This window comes from Mustela nigripes, chromosome 12 (genome assembly GCF_022355385.1).
Source record: "Mustela nigripes isolate SB6536 chromosome 12, MUSNIG.SB6536, whole genome shotgun sequence".
Taxonomy (NCBI): Eukaryota; Metazoa; Chordata; class Mammalia; order Carnivora; family Mustelidae; genus Mustela; species Mustela nigripes.
Window position 1 is genome coordinate 825,026 of NC_081568.1, and position 20,005 is coordinate 845,030.

A 20,005-nucleotide genomic window follows, 5' to 3' on the forward strand; every position below is an offset into this window, starting at 1 on the left:
CCCGACCTCCGCGCCCCGCGTGGGAAGCCGGCCCAGGTCACCACGGAGCCCGACCTCCGCGCCCCGCGTGGGAAGCCGGCCCAGGCCCACGCGGAACGCCGCGCCTGCCCCAGCCCAGGGCGCGGCCCTTGCTCAACAGGGGGGTGCGTGGGCAGGGGTATCCCGCGAGGGTCTCCGACCGTGGTGCCGCGCCCCTTCCCCCTTCAGCCTCAAGGCCCTAGGCTGGGAGCAGCAGGTGGATAGTGGGGCTCCCCGACCCCGGTCTGAGCCCCTCTCTGGCCCAGCCCAGCACACGCACCCTGCTCTGCTGAGCCTTCCCGAGTCCCTCCCAGCGTGGGGCTGCCACGCGGAGGGCAGCAGGTGCAGAGCCGCTCAGGACTGTGGACCACAAGGAAGACCAGGGGCCCCGCGTGACTCTCCAGCCCCAGGATGTTGCGGGCAGACGCCCGACAGAGCACAGGACGCAGCCGCTCGTCTCAAACAAGCAGCCCCGGGCGGCACCGCATCCCCTCGGTCTGCTTGGGGAGATGCTGTGGGGGGGGGCTCCTTGGGCCCGGGCAGGCCCCACCGTGACAGGGACAGCTGCCACCACGCGGTGGTGAGGATGGACTCGGGGCTCACCAGAGGGGCCTCGTCAGGGACCGTCACGGTGGAGGGACACTCCCACGCACAGGGCCACGGTCTGGTTCTCACCAGGGGCCACGTGCTCGGGAACGCTGCTTTCTGGGATGAATGAGTCTCAGGCAGTCGGTCAGAAAACAGGGCTGGGGCAGGGCACAGGACTTAAAACTTGGAAGGGATTTACGATCAACAGACACAATTTATATATTTGCGAAAACACACACTTCAGACATGTGGGTTTTGCGGCAGGGAGTACAGCAAAGGCCAAGAGAAGGTGCGCGGTGACGCCTCCCGGCTGCCCGGCTGGCCCAGGCCCAGGGGCCCCACGGCCGCGCGCCTGTCACCCGCTCCTGCGTCACCGACGGGCCCCACGGACCCTCTGCGGACTCTGCTGGGTCCTTTGTGGAGACCGGCACACGGCGCAAGCAGGTGTGAAGTTGCGACGGTCTAGTGCCGCGTGTGGAAAGGAGAAGGAGTTAATGTGGCACCGACGTACTGCAAGTACCCTTGTCTCGGCACAGACTCAGCACAAGAATTACAAATGAGGTATTTCACACTTTTTCACACCATCTTGAAAGCCCAGCGTTCATCTGACACTCTGGGTCATGTGGGGTCCGGGCCGCCACACGTGGCACCTCCCCGTGACCGGCAGGGGACAGCAAGCTGGGTGGCCACCCCCACCCCTCCCCGTCCAGTCCCGGTCACCACCCGGGGCCACAGCCTCCGGGCCGGGCAGCAGCAGCGACAGCAGATCTGTCTTGCGGGGGGACGTTGGGGACGTTTCCTGTCAACTGAGCGCTTCCTCTGGGCTATAGCACACGTCTTGGCGGACGAGAACATCTACCCACCCCCTGGCTTCGGGAGTGGCGTTTGCTGTAGCCGTGAGCGAGCTGAGCTTCAGCCACTGTCCCTCCTGCGTCGAGCGGGGGACGACACTGCTCCCACTCACTCAGCACACGCGCGCGACACGCCACACCCACAGGGCTCCTCCGTGAGGCCTCGGTGACGGGCCGGCAGGCCACCCACTGGGGAATCTTTTCTCTCCGGAGTTGTGGAGCTCGCCTGCGAGCGCACGTCCGGGGGCACGTCTGGGGCAGGCCTGGCCTCGGCTTCCCTCTGGGCGGACCCAGCGGGGACATCCGTGCACCGGGGAGCCAGCTTCTCCAGGCAATTTCTCCCAAGATACACTATCCCAGGGCTGGTTTTTTCTTTTCTTTTCTTTTTTTAACTATTTATCTAGATTTTCTATTTCTGCCTGAATTCATTTCAGGGGTTTTGTCAGAGAAAATCCTCCGTAAAAGTCCCAAATCTTTTTCTGCCCATTACTTCCCCGCTGCGTTTTCAAGGTAACGGAGCGAAGACGCCTGTTGCCTCCTCCTGGCGTTTAGCACAACCCGGCCCTGCCACGCCGCGTACTTGCTGTCACCCGTGTCTCGGCGACTCTCCAGAATGTTAATCCGCTTACAGAGCCGCTGGGGTACGTACTTGTGTCTCTACTGTGAGACGTCTCTCTCCACGAGCCGACTCTAACGCCCCTTTTAACTTCTTGAGGTAAAGGCCCTCGTGTTATCCTCTGATGTGCTTCTCTGCACAGGCACGCAGAGAACACAGACCTTCTCGGAGCAGCACTCCAGCCGCATGGTCACGTCACCGGCTAGACGACTGGTGGCCGCTGCCAGCTGGGTTCGTGTGCCGGCGGAGCAAGCACGTGGACGGAAGGTCTCAGAAGGTCGGTCCCACGCGGCAGGTGCAGCAGGAAGCCCGGCTCGCCGGCGCGCTCTTCCACCAACCACACACCAGCCACTCCCTTTCCCGGACGGTGTGTGCCACAGAACGGCACCGCACCGGCGCCAGGAGAGCTCGCGACGGCCGTCCTACCCCGTGCATCTCTGAACCACGGACCGGGTCAGGGCTCCGAGGGGAGCTCAGGGCTCCCAGGAAGGCAGTGCCAGGAAAGTGCGACCTGGACCTGCCCAGTGCTCTTCACGTGGCTTAGTTAACTACATACGTCCCCGTAGGCAGGCCGGCAGCCACAGGGCTGACTTGGCCATCCCCCATAGGACACAGAACATGGCCACCTTCAGCCCTCGATGAAACACTCACGTGCCTGCTCTTACGTGCACCCAGGAGAACAGTCGGGTTTCCAAGCTTCACAGCCAGCAGGGAAAGGACACGTGAGCGACCATCGCAGGCCACAACCCTCTGCAGACACGCCCCCCATGAGGGCAGTTGGACACGCAATGTGGTCTGAGAGTCACAGACCTCCAGTGAACTGCTGTGGCTTGGCCTGCGGGTTGGGGCAGGAAGCGGCTCTACAGACATACACTCGCTGAGTGCCAGGTGAACTGCCTGGGGGAGGTGAATGCCCTCGGGAGCACACGGGGTGCGGGGGACCTGCCTGGGCTGCTCCCCGGGACCCTAGGGCTCTGCCTTCACCTCTGGGCAAAGAGAGGGCCTATGCGTTTACGCTGGGCTCAGCCTGGCCCTGGAGGAGGGGAAACTATCTGCAGGAGAGGCAGGACACGGAAGGCTTCATGCAGCCCCTTCTAGAATCTTCTGTGGCCTCTGACCACTTGTTCTGAGCTCTAAGCTGCCCCTGGGGTGGACCTTCCTGTTCTCCTGCTTACACCTCCTGGTCCACTTGTCTTCATGGGCTCTGTGGCCTGGCCGCTGGCCTCCTGGCACTCTCACCGTCCAGCACACCCTGCCTACACCGGCCCTGCCCCTCAGCCTGTCTGAGCCGACTCAGCGTTTCCAGCCTCGGGACAACAGCCAGGGATGCTGTGTCAGCCACGTGGACATTCTCAAGTGTGCTGGGGCTGCAGAAAGACCACAGTCACCGCAAAGACGTTGGGAGAAAGTCCTGTTGGGCTGGAAAACAGGGCACGGAGCAGAGCACGGGGAGCAGCCCGGCTGCCTGTAGGCAGTCCTGCCGAGAGCTCACGGGCACCATGATTACAGCCCGGTGGACACGGTGTTGCCGTCCCTGAGGCAGCCGCGGGCACCTCTGCTCCTTGGCCAGCCTGGAGGGCAAGCCCGCGGAATCACAGAGCCCCAGTATCACGGTCCCCGGGAGGGAACCTGTAGAGAGGCAGGGGGTCCCCTTGGGAGAGGGCAGGGATCCATTTCCCACAACCCAAAGACCCAGCTCTTCTGGGTCTGGGGGTTGACTCAGACAACCCCCCGGCTTGGGGGGGGCAGGGACAGCCCCCAACATCCACTCCCACAGAAGCCCCTCGTGGAGCCGCGAGGTGGTCAGCAGCCGCAGGTGATCCGTACTGGCAGGGACGGGTGGCCGGCAGTCCCTGGAGACGCAGGCAGGGGCGGGGGAACAGGGGCCTTGGGGAGGGGGAATGTGGGCCGCGCTCCCGGTGATGGCCCTGGGCGGGGCCGGGGCAGAGCAGGCATGCATGCGGGAGGGGTGCTCGCTGCAGACCAAGCAGGAGAGGCTGGGGGCGTGGGGCCCGCGCCCTCCACAGAGCTCTGAAGGCTGTGGCCTCACTGCCCCTCAGCAGCCCGGCCACCCTCAAGGGCACCAGGTCACATAAACCCGGGGTCGCCCCTCCTGCGAGCCGAGGGTTTACAAGCCCCTTCTAGGAGGCCCTGCATGCAGGCTCCCCGGCTGAGTGAGGTCACGCTCCGTGGAAGCTGGCTGCGACACGTGGTCCGTCAGGAGGGGCTTACCCAGACACGGACACGCAAGCTGACGGTTCCTGTGTCCCGGAGCAGCATCTCCTGTGGCACGCTCCGCCAGGAGGCCCTGGTGGGGGCCCCGCTGCAGGGGCCTGTCACAGCAGCCTGTGGGCTCTCGACACCATGTCCTGCCCAAAGGAGCCAGGACTCCTGGGAGAAGCTGTTCCGGGCTGGGGCAGAAAACGTGGAGGGTGACCGGGGACAGCAGGAAGGGGACAAAGGTCCCCGGACTCAGGAGCCCCCCTGGAGCCCCCCCGGCAGACAACAGTCTGAGCACCGGTAAGATCGTCACACTGATGGGAAGCTCACGGGTGCTCACACCCTGCGTCCAACGCCCCGGGCGCACGCGCACGTCTGCACACACCCCGCCTCACTGGTCACCTCTGGAGGGACGTGGGCTCCTGAGTGTGACGCCGGCCCATGTGGTCATGAGACCACCCCACAGGGCAGCCGAGGGGGGACCCAGGAGTGTCCCGCACACCCCCCCACCCCACGTGGAGGAGACACAGCACACGCCAACAGAAACGGGTGCATCTGAAAGACAGGGCCTTTCAGAGGGGATTCAGGTAAAGTGAGGTCACTAGAGCGGCCCTGATTCCACACGGCAAGTGTCCTTCCGAGAAGACATCAGGTCACAGACACACGCAGACGGCTCCTAGAAGAGACGGCGTCTATACGCCCAGGAGCGAGGCCTCGGGAGGAGGCTGGAGACGGGGTGTCCAGTCTCTAGGACCGGGGGACAGAAGCGTCTGTTGCTGAAGCCCGCGTGTCTCCGATCTTCCAGATCCGATGTCACACATTCACTGAGTGCAGTGAGTTCACCAGCGGGCCGTCTTCTGGAACTCTCTACCGAAGGCCTCTCTGGTCACAGAGCCCAGCTCAGACGCACCTGGTGGTCACGCCCTCCTCTCTGCCCACTCACCTCGTCTTTGTGCCAGCTGTCCCAGTGTCTGGGGTTTCACAACACGCAGCTGCTGACGCACTATGTAGGAGACAGAGGACGCTGGAGTGCACTCGGGTCCCCAGTGTCTCACCCACGCCATCAACGGTCACTGGGTCACTGCGGCAACACGGGTCCTTGCCGGGAGTGGATGGACCAGCCACGACCCCAGATGCTGTGCACCCCCAGAGCATACACGGGCCTGGTGCCATCAAGGGCCCCCCAAGCTGTGCAAGATGCCGACTCAGCACCTGCTGGTAGGAGGTACTTGTGGGAGCGCGGCGAAGGGGGTTGTCACGGTGACGGCCCTGCCAGGAACGCGGTCAGCAGCCTGAAGGCCCGGGGGGCCGAGTCAGAACACACGGCGAGCACCGGGCCCTGTGGCACGGCTGCCCTCGCGGCACTCGGCACGGCGGTGGGCAGGCCATGGGGAGGGGGTGTTCCGGGGCCGGAGTGCTTTCCCGTGGATGAGAATAATCATCGCCGTTCCAAAGGCTGCGGAGACACAGACGAGTTCGTCACGGAGAACCGCATTCCGTGGGGTCAGAGACAACGGGAGCGCCCGCGGGCTGCGGGGGACGGAGCCGGGCTGTTGGAGCCCAGGCAGCGGCTGAAAACTGCTCGCGCGGCAGCGCTCCGACCACCCTGTCACCGCAGACCCCGCTGGGGCGCGGGTGACGAAGAACCCGTGTTCCCTCCCCCAGCGACGGCACGGGCACCAGCCCCACGTGTTTCACAGCCGGAGCTCAGCGGCGTCGCCACGAGGAGGCTGATGCCAAGCCCTGGGCCCCCCGGCTCTGGCAGAGGTCAGGGAACAACGACAGCTCTGGCCAGTCCAGTCCCAAGAAGCCACGTGCCGTGTGCTGGGCCCTCTGCCCCGCGGGGGACGGCTGGGGACCGGCCCACGTGGGCGCACCTGGCTGGCTGGCAGCCCCAGTCCAGCTCCCCGCGGAGCGGCTTGCGTGGGCGTTGCTGGTAGCAGCAGAGCAGGACGTCACCTGGGACACCAGCAGGGGACAGTGAGCCAAAGGTCGCCTGTGGGACAGGTGCCAGCCGCACCAGAGGGAAGGGCTTCCCGCTCCTCGGCGTACCAGGGCAGGTCCCGAGGTGACTCAGAGACGGAAGGACAGACCAGGACTCCTACCTTCCCGCCAGCTGGATGACAACATCTGAAAGGCACGAGTTTCCAGGATGGCCACGGGCCATGCACTACGTGAGCGTGTGGAAGGTGGACAGTCGCTAACAGGTGTGGGGGTGCCTGGGGCCTGACCAGTGGGGGTGCTACCCACGAAGTGAGCACGGGGCCCCGGAGGGACCAGCACGGAGGGTGCTCAGATCCAAAGTGGACAGGACCCATGGTGTTCTGACCGCGGGTCCGCCCGCACCCACGAGGATGGGCTCCTGAGGCTGAGGAGGGGAAGTGCCAGCCTTCTGGGCACTCGGTGGTATTCCCGGCCCAGATGCCCGCAGCACGATGGAGTGGACCCATGGCCCTGCAGTCGGAGGGACATCCCTGCAGGGCTGTGGCTCTGGGGCCAATACGACAGAGAGAATCCACTAGCCCCAATCAGTCAGCCTGCCCCGTCCCGTGTGTGCCCCGAAGCAGAGCGAGGTACAGACGGGTGGCGCACAGGCCAGCTGGGGTCTGGGTCTGGGGGGCAGGAACAAGCCCGTGCTGGGCCTCCGGGGTTGGAGGGGCACCCTGCTCTCTGGGGCTGGGTCTTGGGACGGCCTCAAACGGCTCCCTGGGAGGCTGGGCTGGTCCCCCCGGCTCTGCCCACGAGACGACAGATAAGCCTCACGGATTCTGCAAAGACTCCCGCAGGAGAGAAACAGAAGGACACCGTACCTGCGGAATCCGTCTTTCTCTCTGGCTGTTACATATTTTAAAAATTTAAAGCAAGTTGTTTTAAAAATCCAGACTTAGAACAGAGAACCTTCTGAAACCGGGCAGCCACGGCCTGAAGGCCCTCAGCCCAGCATGGGTGTGGAGCGGCTCTGTAGACGTGGCCCTGGTTCCTGCCTACTGGGCCCCTCCCTCCCGACGCGGCGACCAGACAGACACCTCGACGCGTCTTCTTTCTCAAGAACAGCAGCTGCCCCCGAGTGCCGCGGCTGGGACGTCCCGGCACACACTCCCGTCCCCACAGCCTGGGGCGTCCAAGAGCATCAGGTCTGGACTCAGCACTTCGCAGGCGCAAGCCCGGCTGGTTTGCTGGGACCCCCACGGCTCCCCTCCAGCAGCAAAACACCTTTTCTGAACATGTTGGGACGCAAACCGTCTCCGAGTCGGAAAGGAAAGACAGAGAGAGGCGTTCCCAATGGCGGCCGCGAGCGTCACCCTCTTGTCACACGCGGCTGCTGGCTGGAAAGGCTCCTTTCTACGGAGAGACGGCGCGCAGGGCGAGGCCGAGCCCCGCGGTGGGGGTGGCGTGGGGAGGTGGGGACAGCTGCCAGGAGCCGGCCCGTCTGCGGGGCCTCTTGTTTCTGGAGCAGCCGGCCTTCGGCGGTGTGACCCGTCACTCTTTAATCCTGTGTCCGACTCAAGTCCGGACTCCCTGGCCTTCCTCTCGCGGACATGTGAATGTTGGTCTTCCTGCCCCTGGTCCTGGACGCTGTGAGTCCACCTGCGTGGCTGAAGACCATCTCCTGCCAGGACCACACTCACGGCTGCGAACGAGCTCTTCCCAGCTCTCCCACTGAGATCCAGAAGTCCCCAGAGTGTTGCTAGAACAGCTCTTTTCTCCTCCAATCTCGAAGCAGCGCCTCCGTCCACAGCACGCAGGCTTCTCCACATCAGAGCCTTAGGACCCCGTCCGGGCGCACACGGCCAGCCTGGAGCTTCGCGCAGGAGAGGGCCTCCCGGGAACTCACTGTGCACGTGCGAACCTATGGCCGGCCCTAGCACGGCCACGCCCCAGGACAGGCGTGTCTCCTGTCCCTGTCAGGGCTGACGGCGAGGCCGACGCGAAGCCACAGGAGCCCCTGCAGCTCCGCACCAGAGTGGAACCACCCTGCTCCGGGGCGACCCTCCACACACCCCCTACAACCAAGGACGCCGCCCTAGGAGCCCTCCGGACACCGCACAGTCCTTCCACTCCTGCCTCCGCGCCAGCGTCCGAGGGCCCAGCGCGGTGGAGGTCAGAGCCTTCTGTAGTCTCGGGCCCAAGGCCAGCTCTGTCCCCCAGCGCCGAGGGTCTCACAGACCCTGGCACAGGAGCAGCGGGACCCACAGCCACAGGGTTAAAGCCACACGGTCAGCGGTCAGCACGGAGGGCAGCTCACGGCCCCCAGGCGAACGCAGCCGAGATCTCCGGGCTCGGGGGCTGAGCGGGCTGCACAGGGCGCTCGGTCCATGCAGAAGGGCGTCAGCATACAAGCTAAGGAGCCGTGGCATGCGGGCCACGGCGGTGCGGCCTTGGGGACATCGGGAGACACCTGCCACGTAGTCAGCCTCAGGGTCTCCAGGAAGAAGCACCGGAGGGGCTGGCCAGCTGAGGCTGGGCCCCAAGGCAGGAAGGCACAGGGTGGGAGGCGGCGGGAAGGTGCTCAGAAGGCCCAGGGAAGTGGGTGCCCTGCCGGCGCCGCGTCACTGCTGGGCGGACAAGGGAGCACTGGAGCAGACTGGCTTAGGGGCCGAGGGGAGGACTCCCGGTGCCTGCTGCCCTCCTCACGGTCACCACGGCTACCACCGCAGCCGCCGGGGCCTCCCCTGCAGGAGCTCAGCCCTTGGAGCCCACGGCTGGCGCGGGGGAGGGGTGGGGCACGACATGCGCTCCGCCGAGGACCCTGCTCCCTCAGAGCACGGAGAGCCCTTGCGCTCTGGACACGACACCCTGCCCTCGCCGCAGGAGGCTTTCGGGCTCTCTGCCCGGTGCCGGATGGCGGATGGCCCGGGGCGCGCACGCAGGGCTGTCTGTCAGCCGCGGGAGGAAACGCATAGGAGAGGAGACAAGTTCACTGGGTCAGTGAACACGTGCCGAGTGCGGGTCACCAGCCAGCGCTGCTCCCAGGGACCCGCGGAGGCCTGCAGCGCTGCCTGGCCTGGAGCCCCATGGGCGGGACAGCGGGCCCAGCAGCCAGCTGGCCGGGGGCAGAGCTGGGGGCCAGCTCCTCTCCTGCAGGAAGCTGAGAAAGATCCTGACCCTGCAAGCACTGAGCAGAAGCAGGGCCCCCGGAGCACGCGCCCTCCCCCGCCGCCAGCCTCTGGGCTCCCCTCGCCCCTCCTCCCCACTCGTTTCCTACAGAATCGCGTCTCTTCAGGGTTCTCAGGACCCTTCAGCGGAGACCCTGTGGTCTCTGCCATTCTAAGCTGCCACCCGGATGTGAAATCCCACAGGAAACCCAAGTGCAGGCCTGAGGCCCCTCCGTCACCGGCCTCACCTGAGAGCTCAGCACACGGTGGACCCGCCTCTCTGGTCAGTCGCCGAGAAGAGCGGACAGGACAGAAGCAGAGACGCGCCAAGAGCCCAAGTCTGGGGCCGACTGCTCCACTCCAGAGGTGAGGCTCGGGTCCGGCCCAGGAGCGGGCTCCAAATCCCCACCTGGGGACCGCAGGGGCGCGGCGGCCCCTGACGCGCTCCTACAGGCCTCTCACCTGGGGGGCCAGGACACCCGGCAAGAACAGCTGCTTGGGGGCTTTCCAGGCACAACCCCCCCCCCCCCCCCGGCCCCTGCCGTGGAGTCCCACAGACGGGCTGAGCAGCTCGGGCTCTGAGCACACTGGAGGGGCACTCTGGGGCGGCGGGTGCCAGTTGGTGGACGGCAGGGGCAGGGGGCCAGCCCAGGGGCACTGGCTTTTTTCTCGAGAACGAGGGAACGAGAAACGAGGAAGGGGGAGCCGCGAGGGACAGGCGCACAGACCACGCGCAGAGCAGCACCTGTGCTGGTCCCCGAGCAGATGACACCCAGAAGCCACATACAGGGTCAGAACAGGCAGGTGGTACCTTGCGCCTGGAGGGACCCCCCCCCCCCCAATTCCTGCGCCCAGGAGAGCTCCAGGGGGCCGTGAGCTCATCTGTTTACTAACAGTCTGTGCGTCTCACCTGCTGCTAGGAGCCCCTGGCTGTGGTCCAGGAGAGAGCAGTCCCTGCCCGGGGCTGTGGGCTCACAGTCCCGAGAAAGCGAGCACCACCCCCCTCCCCAGCTCGGGGAGTTCCCTGCCTGGAGCGGGCTGCAGGGGAGCGGGCAGCGGTCCACCTGCGCTGGCCTCACACGCAGTCCACGAGGACAGTCAGCAGGGGCAGGGAAGGGGGATGGATGCCTGGTGGGCTGGGGCCGGGATGGAGGAGACGAGGGACCCCACCAAGGACTCCGTCCCCTCCGCCTCGGGCTGGCAGACACGGGGCCAGGCTGTGCGGCCTGAGGAAATCCCTTATCTCCAGCGCCTTTGGCACGGCCTGAAAAGCATCTTGGAATCCCAGGCCGTGGCGTCTGCGGCTGCTCACCTTCGCCCGGCAGGTCCTGGCAGAGCACCTGCAGGCCCAGGACACAGCACACCGTGAGGCCCTTGCCAAGGGGGCCCCTCCAGCCGCAGTCCGGGGCTGTCCTGATGGGCTGCCAACGCTCCCGGCTGGGCACCTCCTGCCCGCTCAGCTCTCCAACAAAGCACGCCCAGGACATCCCGGCTCAGCCTCACTCCCAACCGCAGGCGCTACCTGAATGCTGGCTCTGGGCCCCCTCTGTGGGACGCTCCTAGGGAACATCCAGGCCTGCCCCCCAACTGTAGAGAGCCCCTAGCTCCCAGCTGTAAGGAGACCCAAGGGCACATTCTGTACTTCCCCGGCTGCTGGGAGCTCCCCGGAGTGTCCTGGCTATCCTGCCGGCGGCAGGGGACTCCTGGCCCATCAGTAACATTTGTAGGGGAGAATGGTCCTAACAGCCAGCCTGTGGGAGGAACCTGGGTCATCAGTCCCCACCAGGGTGGTCACTCTTCCGAAGACACGGGCGAACGTGGGAGCAGACTGGTCCGAGTGCTCCTCAGTGCGACAGGAGCACTCGGTGGAGGGGAGCGTGCGGGCGGCGGCTGCCGGCCAGTGCACCTGGTTAGGGGAGAGGGCCCGAATGGCCCCGAGCGCTCGAGGGTAAGTTGGGCTCTGGCTTGGGGCGTGCGGAGCTCCAGTGGCCCGGGGGCCCCCACGAGGATATGGAGCTAATGAGTCCCACCGGACAGAAGTGACTGATGACTCTTTCCTACCAGTGAAAAGACCTACTGCTACAGAGAGGGGGTTCTCCTCGGCTGTTGGGCCTGGTCCAAACCAGCCCCTTGGCCTGGGATTCCTGGCTGTCTGGGGCCTCAGGCTCACTGCTGGGGATGCTGTGCATGGAGCAGAGGGCCCCACTGGGTGCCCACACCGGTCCCCACCCTCCAGACCTCAGCGACCCTGTGAGAGCCAGCTCTGCACCCTAGCCTAGGGGTTTGGAATATCAAAATTGTGAAAGATGTTTTTTAAAAAAAAAAAAATTCAGCCAGCAAGTAGCTTTTTAGAGAAAATAAGTCAGTCCTCTGGCTCTCAGATGGACACATGACTTATGGGAGTAAAGAGGCCGCCGTCCCTGGGCTCCTGTGGCAGGTCCCGCCCACGGGCTGGGAGCATGTCAAGGGCTCGGGCAGGGCCATCTGTGGAGCCTCTGGGCCCCTGCGAATGCATGAGAACGGAGTTGGCGTCGTGCCTGAGACGTTGGGAGCCGCGGGCATGTGCGTGCTTAGGGACAGTGTTGAACAAGCTTGGAGACACCTCCGCTCGTGAGGCTGGAACATGCCAATTAGTCATGATACCGCAAAGTGTGGCTCGAAGGGCTGCTTGGCGGCCGGGCTTGAGGTCAGCACGGCGACCCCATCTAGACACATGCTTTCCTCTGGGCGCATTTTCACAATAACTCATAACCTCACTCCGGGTTTAAGGAACACTAGAAACGGGAGAAGCGCAAGCTCAGAAGAGGTTAAGGTCACCCGGACACATCACGGCAAACGCAGGAGGGCCGGGCGAGGGGTGAGCTCTGGGGACCATGGCATCATGTCCTGGCTGTGCTGGGTGAAGGCCCCGGGGGCAAAGTGGTTGGCAAGGCACGGTCTCTGGCACGGGGGGAGGCTTAGCGAAACACGATTCGTGGGAGTTTCGCTCAGACTCCCAGGAGCAGAGGAGCCCGGAGCCCCTCCTCGGACCTTCTCCAGCATCTGGCGTGCCCTCTGGTGCTCAGATGCCCGTGGGGACAAGAGCAGGGCAAACGCCCTCCTCCCGCACCAGGAGTGCCTCAACGGCCACTTTCAGGGGCAAAATCCTGATTTTCTAAAATGAGAGATAAGACTGACCGTGCTTTACTCAGTACTAATCAATTTTTAAAATGTTAAAGATGAGTGTGTGTCTACAGTTGCATGTGCGTACATGTACACAAGACCTGTCCAGAGACACACGTGTCAAGCACCGGTATTCCAGGACCAAAGAGAAGATCCTGAAAAGTCAAGTCTCCTCAACCCCCACCCCATCCGCCAACTTGGCCACGGTTAGCGCTCACGTGTGACCCTTCGAGAACAGCAGACCTGGACGACAGGAGGCTCCTGCCCTGAACCTGCCTGGGGTCGAAGCCCGCAGAGTCCCTGGGTCTAAGTCTCCTTACCTGGGACTCAGGGATGTGACACACGACCCTGCACCCGCCTGTCTCCAGGGCTGCCCTGAGTGACCAGAGGCAAGGGCATGGGAGAAACGCCCCGACGCGCCAGTGGGCTACAGACGCACGGCAGAGGGATAGTGTCAGGCCTCCAGGTTGTCAAAGGTGATGGGGCCAGAGGCCTGGCACCGGCCCTGCTGCAGGCAGCCTCTCTGTCTTCCCCTGGGACACACGTACTCCTGGAAGCCCTCCGTCCCTGTGCCCCGCCGCCCCGGTTTCTGTGACCACCAGCCCCTTCAGAGCACCGGCTCCGAGTCACATCAAGTCCCCACGCGCCCCTCCCTCCACGCCCCTCGGCAGACCGCTGGGGTGGATGAAGAGCCGTCACCACGCACGGACACGAGGGGCAGCAGGAGGGCTGGGCTGGGTGCCCAAGACTCCCTGACCCAGAAGGGCCACGCCTGACTCAGGCTCTAGGGTGAGACCAAGGGCATCTGCTGTTGCTTTCTTCCCTTGAACCACAACTCAGACAGCTGGCCAGGAGCTCAGAGAAAACGATCACCTGGTTCTGGGGACTTACACTGCGACAGGCCACCCCACACGGCTGCTCGGCTGGAGTCCATCCCTGCATCCGACCTTCACGGTAACCCTCTCTGTGGGTTTAACGTGGAAAGGGGAGCACGCGGCAGCGCCCCCCCCCGCCCCCGACAGACTCACTTCCAGGGTGAACAGGAAGCCAGACTGCCTTCCAGGAAGTGAGTCGTCTGTGGGAGTTCAGAGATGGGGAAGCATCGGGGCTGGAGGCGGGATGCACTCACGCCCGAGGGCTCCAACAGAGGCGCCCCCCCCCGAACCCTGGCAATAGAAACCCCTGTATGACCCCCCCACCGCAAATCGCCAGCTGACTCCATATGATGTGGTTTAGCTTTTCTATCTTGACAAGTTATTTCCTGTCCGAAGAGGTGGTTAAGCTCCTCACTAAATCGGCAGTTAAATGACAGGCGGACTGCCCGTTGATCCGCAGACAGTGGCGGCCCATCCCCAGCAGCAAGCCTAACAGGTGCACACAGGCTTCCTCCCAGGCTTATCCTGACTCGGAATGCCAGTGGGTTCCCGAGCGCCCTTGGGTGTCTGCCATGGCTGGGCTCGTTTACTGACTGATTTAGGGAGTCCGACTTTCTTTGTTTGGACAGGCCAGATCCCCCCCGTGGAAACCTCGGCCCACTGTATTACTTGAAGGAGAAAAGCTCGCAGAGCTCTGCTTGCAAAAACCAAATCGTCTCTGTAGGACGGAACCTGGAGCTTAAGAGTCACAGACTCTGTGCCCCGGACCACGGGCCGCTGACCGGAGCAGTAACCGCAGCTCCGTGACACACAGGAAACACCAGTTATCCTGAAGAGCAGGGACGCCGCCTCTGCAACATGGCAACAAGGTGTGTGCAAAGTATCCTCCCCTTCCTGGGGGGCTAGGGCGTCCACCCACCTGTTCCTTTCTGAACATCTTCCAGAAGCGGCCCGCCAACATCTAAAACCACACTCCCCCGTCAGGAGCTGCTCCAAACCCCCAGTTTACAGCCCTGTGTCCCCCGCCCGAGGGGTACCGGGGAGTTCAAGCTCTGCTGGCACGTCCGTCCGTCCTTTCTGCGCGTTTACTCATTGGCTAGAGAGCCTCTACAGCACACCCCACTCGGACAAAAAGCACCAGGTTGTGGCAGGACACTGTCCGGCCCCTGTCCCTCCACACTACTGAGGAAGGAGGCTGCAAGTGTGACAAGGACACAGAGGCGGCCCTCCAGGGACCTCCAGGGAGGAGGGGGCTTCCTCCTGCAGGTGCCATCACCCGAGCAGAGAGGCCATCACTCGGCCGGCCCGGGCAGAATGGCCAGGAGAGAGCAGGCAAAGCCAGGAAGACACAGCGGGACCTTGGAAGCCACCTGAGTCAGGGCTCATTCCCAGGATCACCCTCCGAAGGTTCAGAACAGTGGGTGGAAGAAGGCCTGTGGACCAGAGGACTGATGGGGTAGGGTCTGGTGGGGGCACCATTCAGGAGCCCTGAGGAAGTGGCTGTGCTCCAACCCCCTCACAGCTGGGTACAGCAGCTGGAAGGTGATGAGTTCAAGTCTGTAAGCAAAAGGACACAGAAGGCGGGTTGCCGGCAGACCCCAGGGGCAGGCAGATGATGGTGTCTGTCTCCAGACACACAGACACAGGGGACAAGGCCCAGGAGCTGACTGGTACAACCTACTTCATGTCACCTCCCCCTCTCCCCTGTCCTCAGTCTAGTGCCTACCCTTTCCTCTCCCACGATGATAATCAAGCCCACCTAGAGGAGGCTTCAAGAAGAGCGACCCAGGACGACATCAAACTGCAAGAACTTTCCACTTCAATATTATTTCCAAAGACTAACTTCATGCATTAAAGAAGAATCTCAATGTCACCCCAAAATGTTCGGTCTCAGCTGGAAATACACTCTCCACCAACTGCACAACTGTTAAAATCCTACACTTGTGCCTGGTTCCATTACGGTTTTGGAGTTAAAAGAAATGCCCTGTCATGCCCAATCCTACAGAAATCAACTGCACAACCAGAGAGCAGGAATGTACCCAGGGAAGCCCAGCCCTGCGGGGGGAATGACCCCACCAGGTCAGGGAATGACCCCACCGGGTCAGGGAATGACCCCACCAGGTCAGGAATGACCTCACCAGGTCAGGAATGACCTCACCAGGTCTGGGATTGCTTCCCACCAGGTCCGGGTATGACCCCACCGAGTCGCGGAACGGGTCCCCCATAGAAGCCGGCGAGGACAGGGACGTGCGGGCCCCGCCGCTTGCAGCAGGCATCCACCTCTCAGCGGGACCAGAGGGCTCCGCGCTTCGCAAGCGCTGAAAGCGGACCCCGCTGCTCGCTCGCGGGAACCGGGGACGCACAAAACCGTCACGGCCGAGCCCCCAGCGCAGCGCCCCCGGCACTCGCACCACTCGCAGGCGCCGAGGCGGACATCCTGTCGCTCCCGCCGGCCGGCTCGCACCGTGGGCTCCGGCCCGCACTCAAAGGACCGACGAGGTCCCCACACGAGGCTCATCAAGTGACCAAGTCACATCCAGGACAGCCGCGCGGTTCCCTCCAGGGGCCTGCGCGCGGCCGGACCGGACGCGGGGCCCGGGGACCGCGGGTGCGGCGACCCGGGGATCCGGGAAAGGGGGTGTGGGGCCGGGCGCCAGGGCGCGGGCCGCGGATGGGGGTGAGGCCGCCCGCCGCGGGGCTGTGGGGGGGTCGCAGGTCGCGGGGGGCGGCGGGGCCGGGCCCGGCCCGGGGCGCGCACCCACCTGGGCCTTCCGCAGGGCGCTGAGGCGCAGCTCGTGCACGAAGGGGTTCCGCCCCGGGGGCGCCAGCCGCCGCACGTCGCCGGCCCCCACGCTGGAGGCGGTGCTGGAGCCGGGGGCGGCCCGGGGACCGCGCGCCCGCAGCCTCATGGCCGCCGCCCGCCGCAGGGAGCCGGGCGCGGGGCGCGGAGCCGGGGCGGAGCCGCAGCGGAGCGGGCGCGGGGCGCGGGCCGAGGATGCGCGGCGGCCGGGGCGGGCGCGCAGGCGCAGGCGGTCGGGCGGCGTGACGCGAGGGGCGGGGGGCGCCGGCGGGGCGAGGCCTGGGCGGGCGGGGGCGGTGCGTCCCGAGAGCCCCGCCCCCGGGCCCGCGAGGCCGCCCCGCCCCGCCCCGCCCGGCGCCAGCCCTCAGCGGCTTGGGGGCGCGCAGGGGAGGCGGGGGCGGGGGGTCCCGGGATCCGGGGTCCCGAGCGGCGCCTGGGCCCGTGGCGGCGCCTCGCGTAGCGGCCGGACCGCGGGGACCCTCGGTCCGGGCCTGTCCCCCGCGCGGAGAGGCCCGGCCAGTCGCTCTCTCCAGCGGCGCAGGGCAGCTCCGCACCAGGCGCCCCCCTGCCCGAGCGCGGGCGCCGCGGCGAGCCAGGCTGCACCTGCGCGAGGCCAGCGCGCACCCCGTCGAGGCTCCGCTAGGGACGGACCCAGTCCCGCCTCGGGCTGCCTTTCCTCCTCGCCCGCCCTCGAAGTCCGCCTTAGGGGAAGCAGGCTCTCCCGGTGCGCCTCCCGGGTCCAGTCTGGGCCAGCGCTGGCTGCGGGCCGTCCCAGGAGGCCCTGAGCGCAGCCTCTTCCCCACGCAGCGACCGCCCGTCTCCGGTCCACGCGGAAGGGGGGTGCACAGACGCGTTTGCTGACTGGGACCCAGGGTTGTCAGTGGGTGTGAATCAAATGATTCTTTCTCGTGGCCTCATTACTCTAGTTCACGGAACCACTCCCTTGCAGGAAGGGAGACACGTGGGGGTCTCTAATTTGTGGCACAGTATTACTAACTAGGGCAAAAGTGAAATAGTTCATCAAAATTTATCAATTTCAGGGGCTCCTGGGTGGCTCAGTGGGTTAAAACCTCTGCTTTCCGCTCAGGTCATGATCTCAGGGTCCTGGGATCGAGCCCCACATCCGGCTCTCTGCTCAGCGGGGAGCCTGCTTCCTTCTCTCTCTCTCTCTGCCTGCCTCTCTGCCTACTTGTGATCTCTGACTGTCAAATAAATAAATAAAATATTAGAAAATTTTTTAATCAATTTCAAACATTTACCACAAACTGCAGTGCAGTGAGAGACGCTAAATTTCTGTGCCTGCCTCTCCCTGAGTCCCTGGCCGGAAGGGGGTGGAGCCCCAGACAGGCTGTGGACATGGGGGGGCACGGGTGAGGAAGAACAACTTGGACACAACCCAGCAGCTGAAATCATGAGGAAGTAGTCGGAACACTTCTTGCATTGCTCTGGGGCCCCTGCTGCGGGACTGCCTGGGGTCTTAGGACCTCCGTGCCTTATGAGGGTCCCCAGCCGTGTCCCTGCCTGAGCCTCTGATAACCTGGCTGATCCCCTTGCCCGCTGATATGGTGAAGTGTCACCTTGCTGAGGGCCCTTCTGCATTTTGATGGACAGAGAAAAACTGGGGAACCAGAAGAGAGTCCCGTGGGTTCGCAGTGGTCCAGGTCCTCTGACACAGCCTTGTCCATACAGACAGGGAAAGAGCAAGGTTACATCCCAGCGCCCTTTCTAAGCCTCACGCCGGACCAGGGCAGGTCTCCTCTCCTCTGAGGCTCAGTTGTCAAACCCGTAAAAGGCAACTAACACAGTACTTCTTACCTTCTCTGCTGTGTGATGACAAGATGGCCCTTGGGACTGCAGTGGGTCTTACTTGCCGGTGGACTGTGGCGGGGACTGTCTCCATCGCCCAGTGGCCATCAACACACGGTGGGTCTCTGAGCATTCAGCTGACAATCGCTCTGATCACAGGCACGAGAACGTAGCTGGGAGCTGCTAGGACAGGATAAAGAGGTGCTCCGAGTGAGGAGTGCAGGGCCCAGAAGGGTGAGTCCAGGAAAGCTGGCTGGCTTGCACTGCTTCATACTTTCTTTTCTTCAATTTCAGTCCTGTGATGGAATTTTCTAGAAGTCATGAGTGCTCTGGAAACTTGACTAGGAGAAGTTGGTATTGGGCAAGGGGTTGTGAGAAATTGTCTTTCTTGTTTTGAAGAAACTACCAGTGGGGACCTTGAACGTCTAAGGCAAATCCCCGGAGGTTCTCTGGGAATCTTCTGGAATACAGACCCTGGCGCACGGAGCAGGTGGCCGGGCTGTCCCTGTGGCTCCTTCTTCTTGCTTTGCCTCTGTCTTAGGAAGATGGAGCATCCCGTTCTCCAGGGGGACTGACAACACAGGAGGGGTGCTGCTTGCTGGTGTGGGGCTGTGTGTTTTGGTCTGTTTGTTGAGTTTTAGAGTTCTGTACAGATTCTCCGAGAAGAAGAGTTCTCCGTTTTCTTCTGATACTTTTCATTCTGCCTTTCGTGGTGTTTTTAATCCATTGATGCATTTTTCTCCTCTGCACTGGGACCCCGTGTTCTCGATGCCACCCAGCAGCTTGCCTCCCCACGGTGGCTCCCTCAGGCACAAGCACAAGGATTGATGAAGCTTTTCTGGACGCTCTGTTTCCTTCCACTGGTCTGCTGGTCCCCCCGGCCTCACACTGGTCTAACTGCAAAAAACCCCGGGGGGTTTTGTCCTGGAGCACGCGAGTGTACATTCACAGGAATGCGTCGGAAGGCACCTGGGATTTGTTCTAGCGCGCGGTGCTGAGACGCACAGATGTGCACAAGGCACAAAGGATGAAATTTTGCTCACAGTTTCCTGGGACCAGGGAGCATATGTGCCACGGGGGTTGGGAAGCACCAGGTCTGTCAGGAAGTCGCAGGAGCGGGTAGAAAATGTGGCAAGACCCTTTACTGTGGTTTCCACAGGGGGGGCTGCGGAAGCGGGGGAACCAAGCTTAGAGATGGCTAGTGTGAGTACTTTAGTGGCTGACGGGCTGTGGGGCTGTACCCAGTTGTCTGGCACCTGCCATGGGGTGGCCACGGAGGGGAGGGGTGGGAGTGGTCTCTGGCTGGGCTGGTCTGTGCAGAGCGGGGGAGGTGTGTCAGCCGGCTCTGGGAACGGCCATGCCTCCAGGGTCAGCAGGTCCCAGGAGTCAAAGCCCAGACCCTCCCGCAGGCCGGCAGACTCCTGGCTTGCCGGCAGCACGCCCCCGTTGGGGAGAACGCTGGAGGCCTCCATCCTCACTCCTTTAGCTTGCCTCATCGCCGGTGGCGTCCCAACCCCGTGGGCAGGGGCCTCCGGTCTCTACCACCTGCTGTTCCTTCTGCCTGGACACTTGCATTCCTGCCTCCTCACTGTCTTTACGTATGAGCCGAAAGTCAGGCTGGTAAGACCCAGGGGTCCTGTTACCCTCTCCCCTGGGGTGTGTATGGCTCTCAGGGCGCCAGTGCATTCCATGTGCATTTGACCTGACGTTTAACCTGTTTGGAACAGAACCGTTTCCAAGACACCTTCTGTGAGAGAATTGGGGCCATTTTACAGATTGGGAAATTGAGGCACAAGAAACCCACCGACCCACTCAGCTCATCACCAGGCCACTGACAGCCTCATGTCCCAGGGCCTTTCCTTCTGCTCTCCGGTCCGGACCGCGGGTGGACGCTGCCTCGGGCTCTGCCTTTCTGCAGGCTGCCGTCGCCAGAGAGGTCGTGTTTGTGCTGCTCCGGGCTCCAGTAAAACCAC

The 20,005-nt window shown here is 63.7% G+C and overlaps 1 protein-coding gene across 1 annotated transcript in view; it reads right to left on the minus strand.

The window, feature by feature from the left end:
- LPCAT1 (lysophosphatidylcholine acyltransferase 1) overlaps window positions 1–16,340 on the minus strand; it is a 44,135-nt gene extending 27,795 nt beyond the window's left edge. The window contains exon 1 of the mRNA XM_059416833.1: window positions 16,189–16,340. Within this exon, the coding sequence (XP_059272816.1) occupies window positions 16,189–16,335 (147 nt within the window). The 5' untranslated portion in view covers window positions 16,336–16,340. The remainder of the gene's footprint in view (window positions 1–16,188) is intronic.
- Between the last annotated feature and the right edge of the window lie 3,665 nt (window positions 16,341–20,005).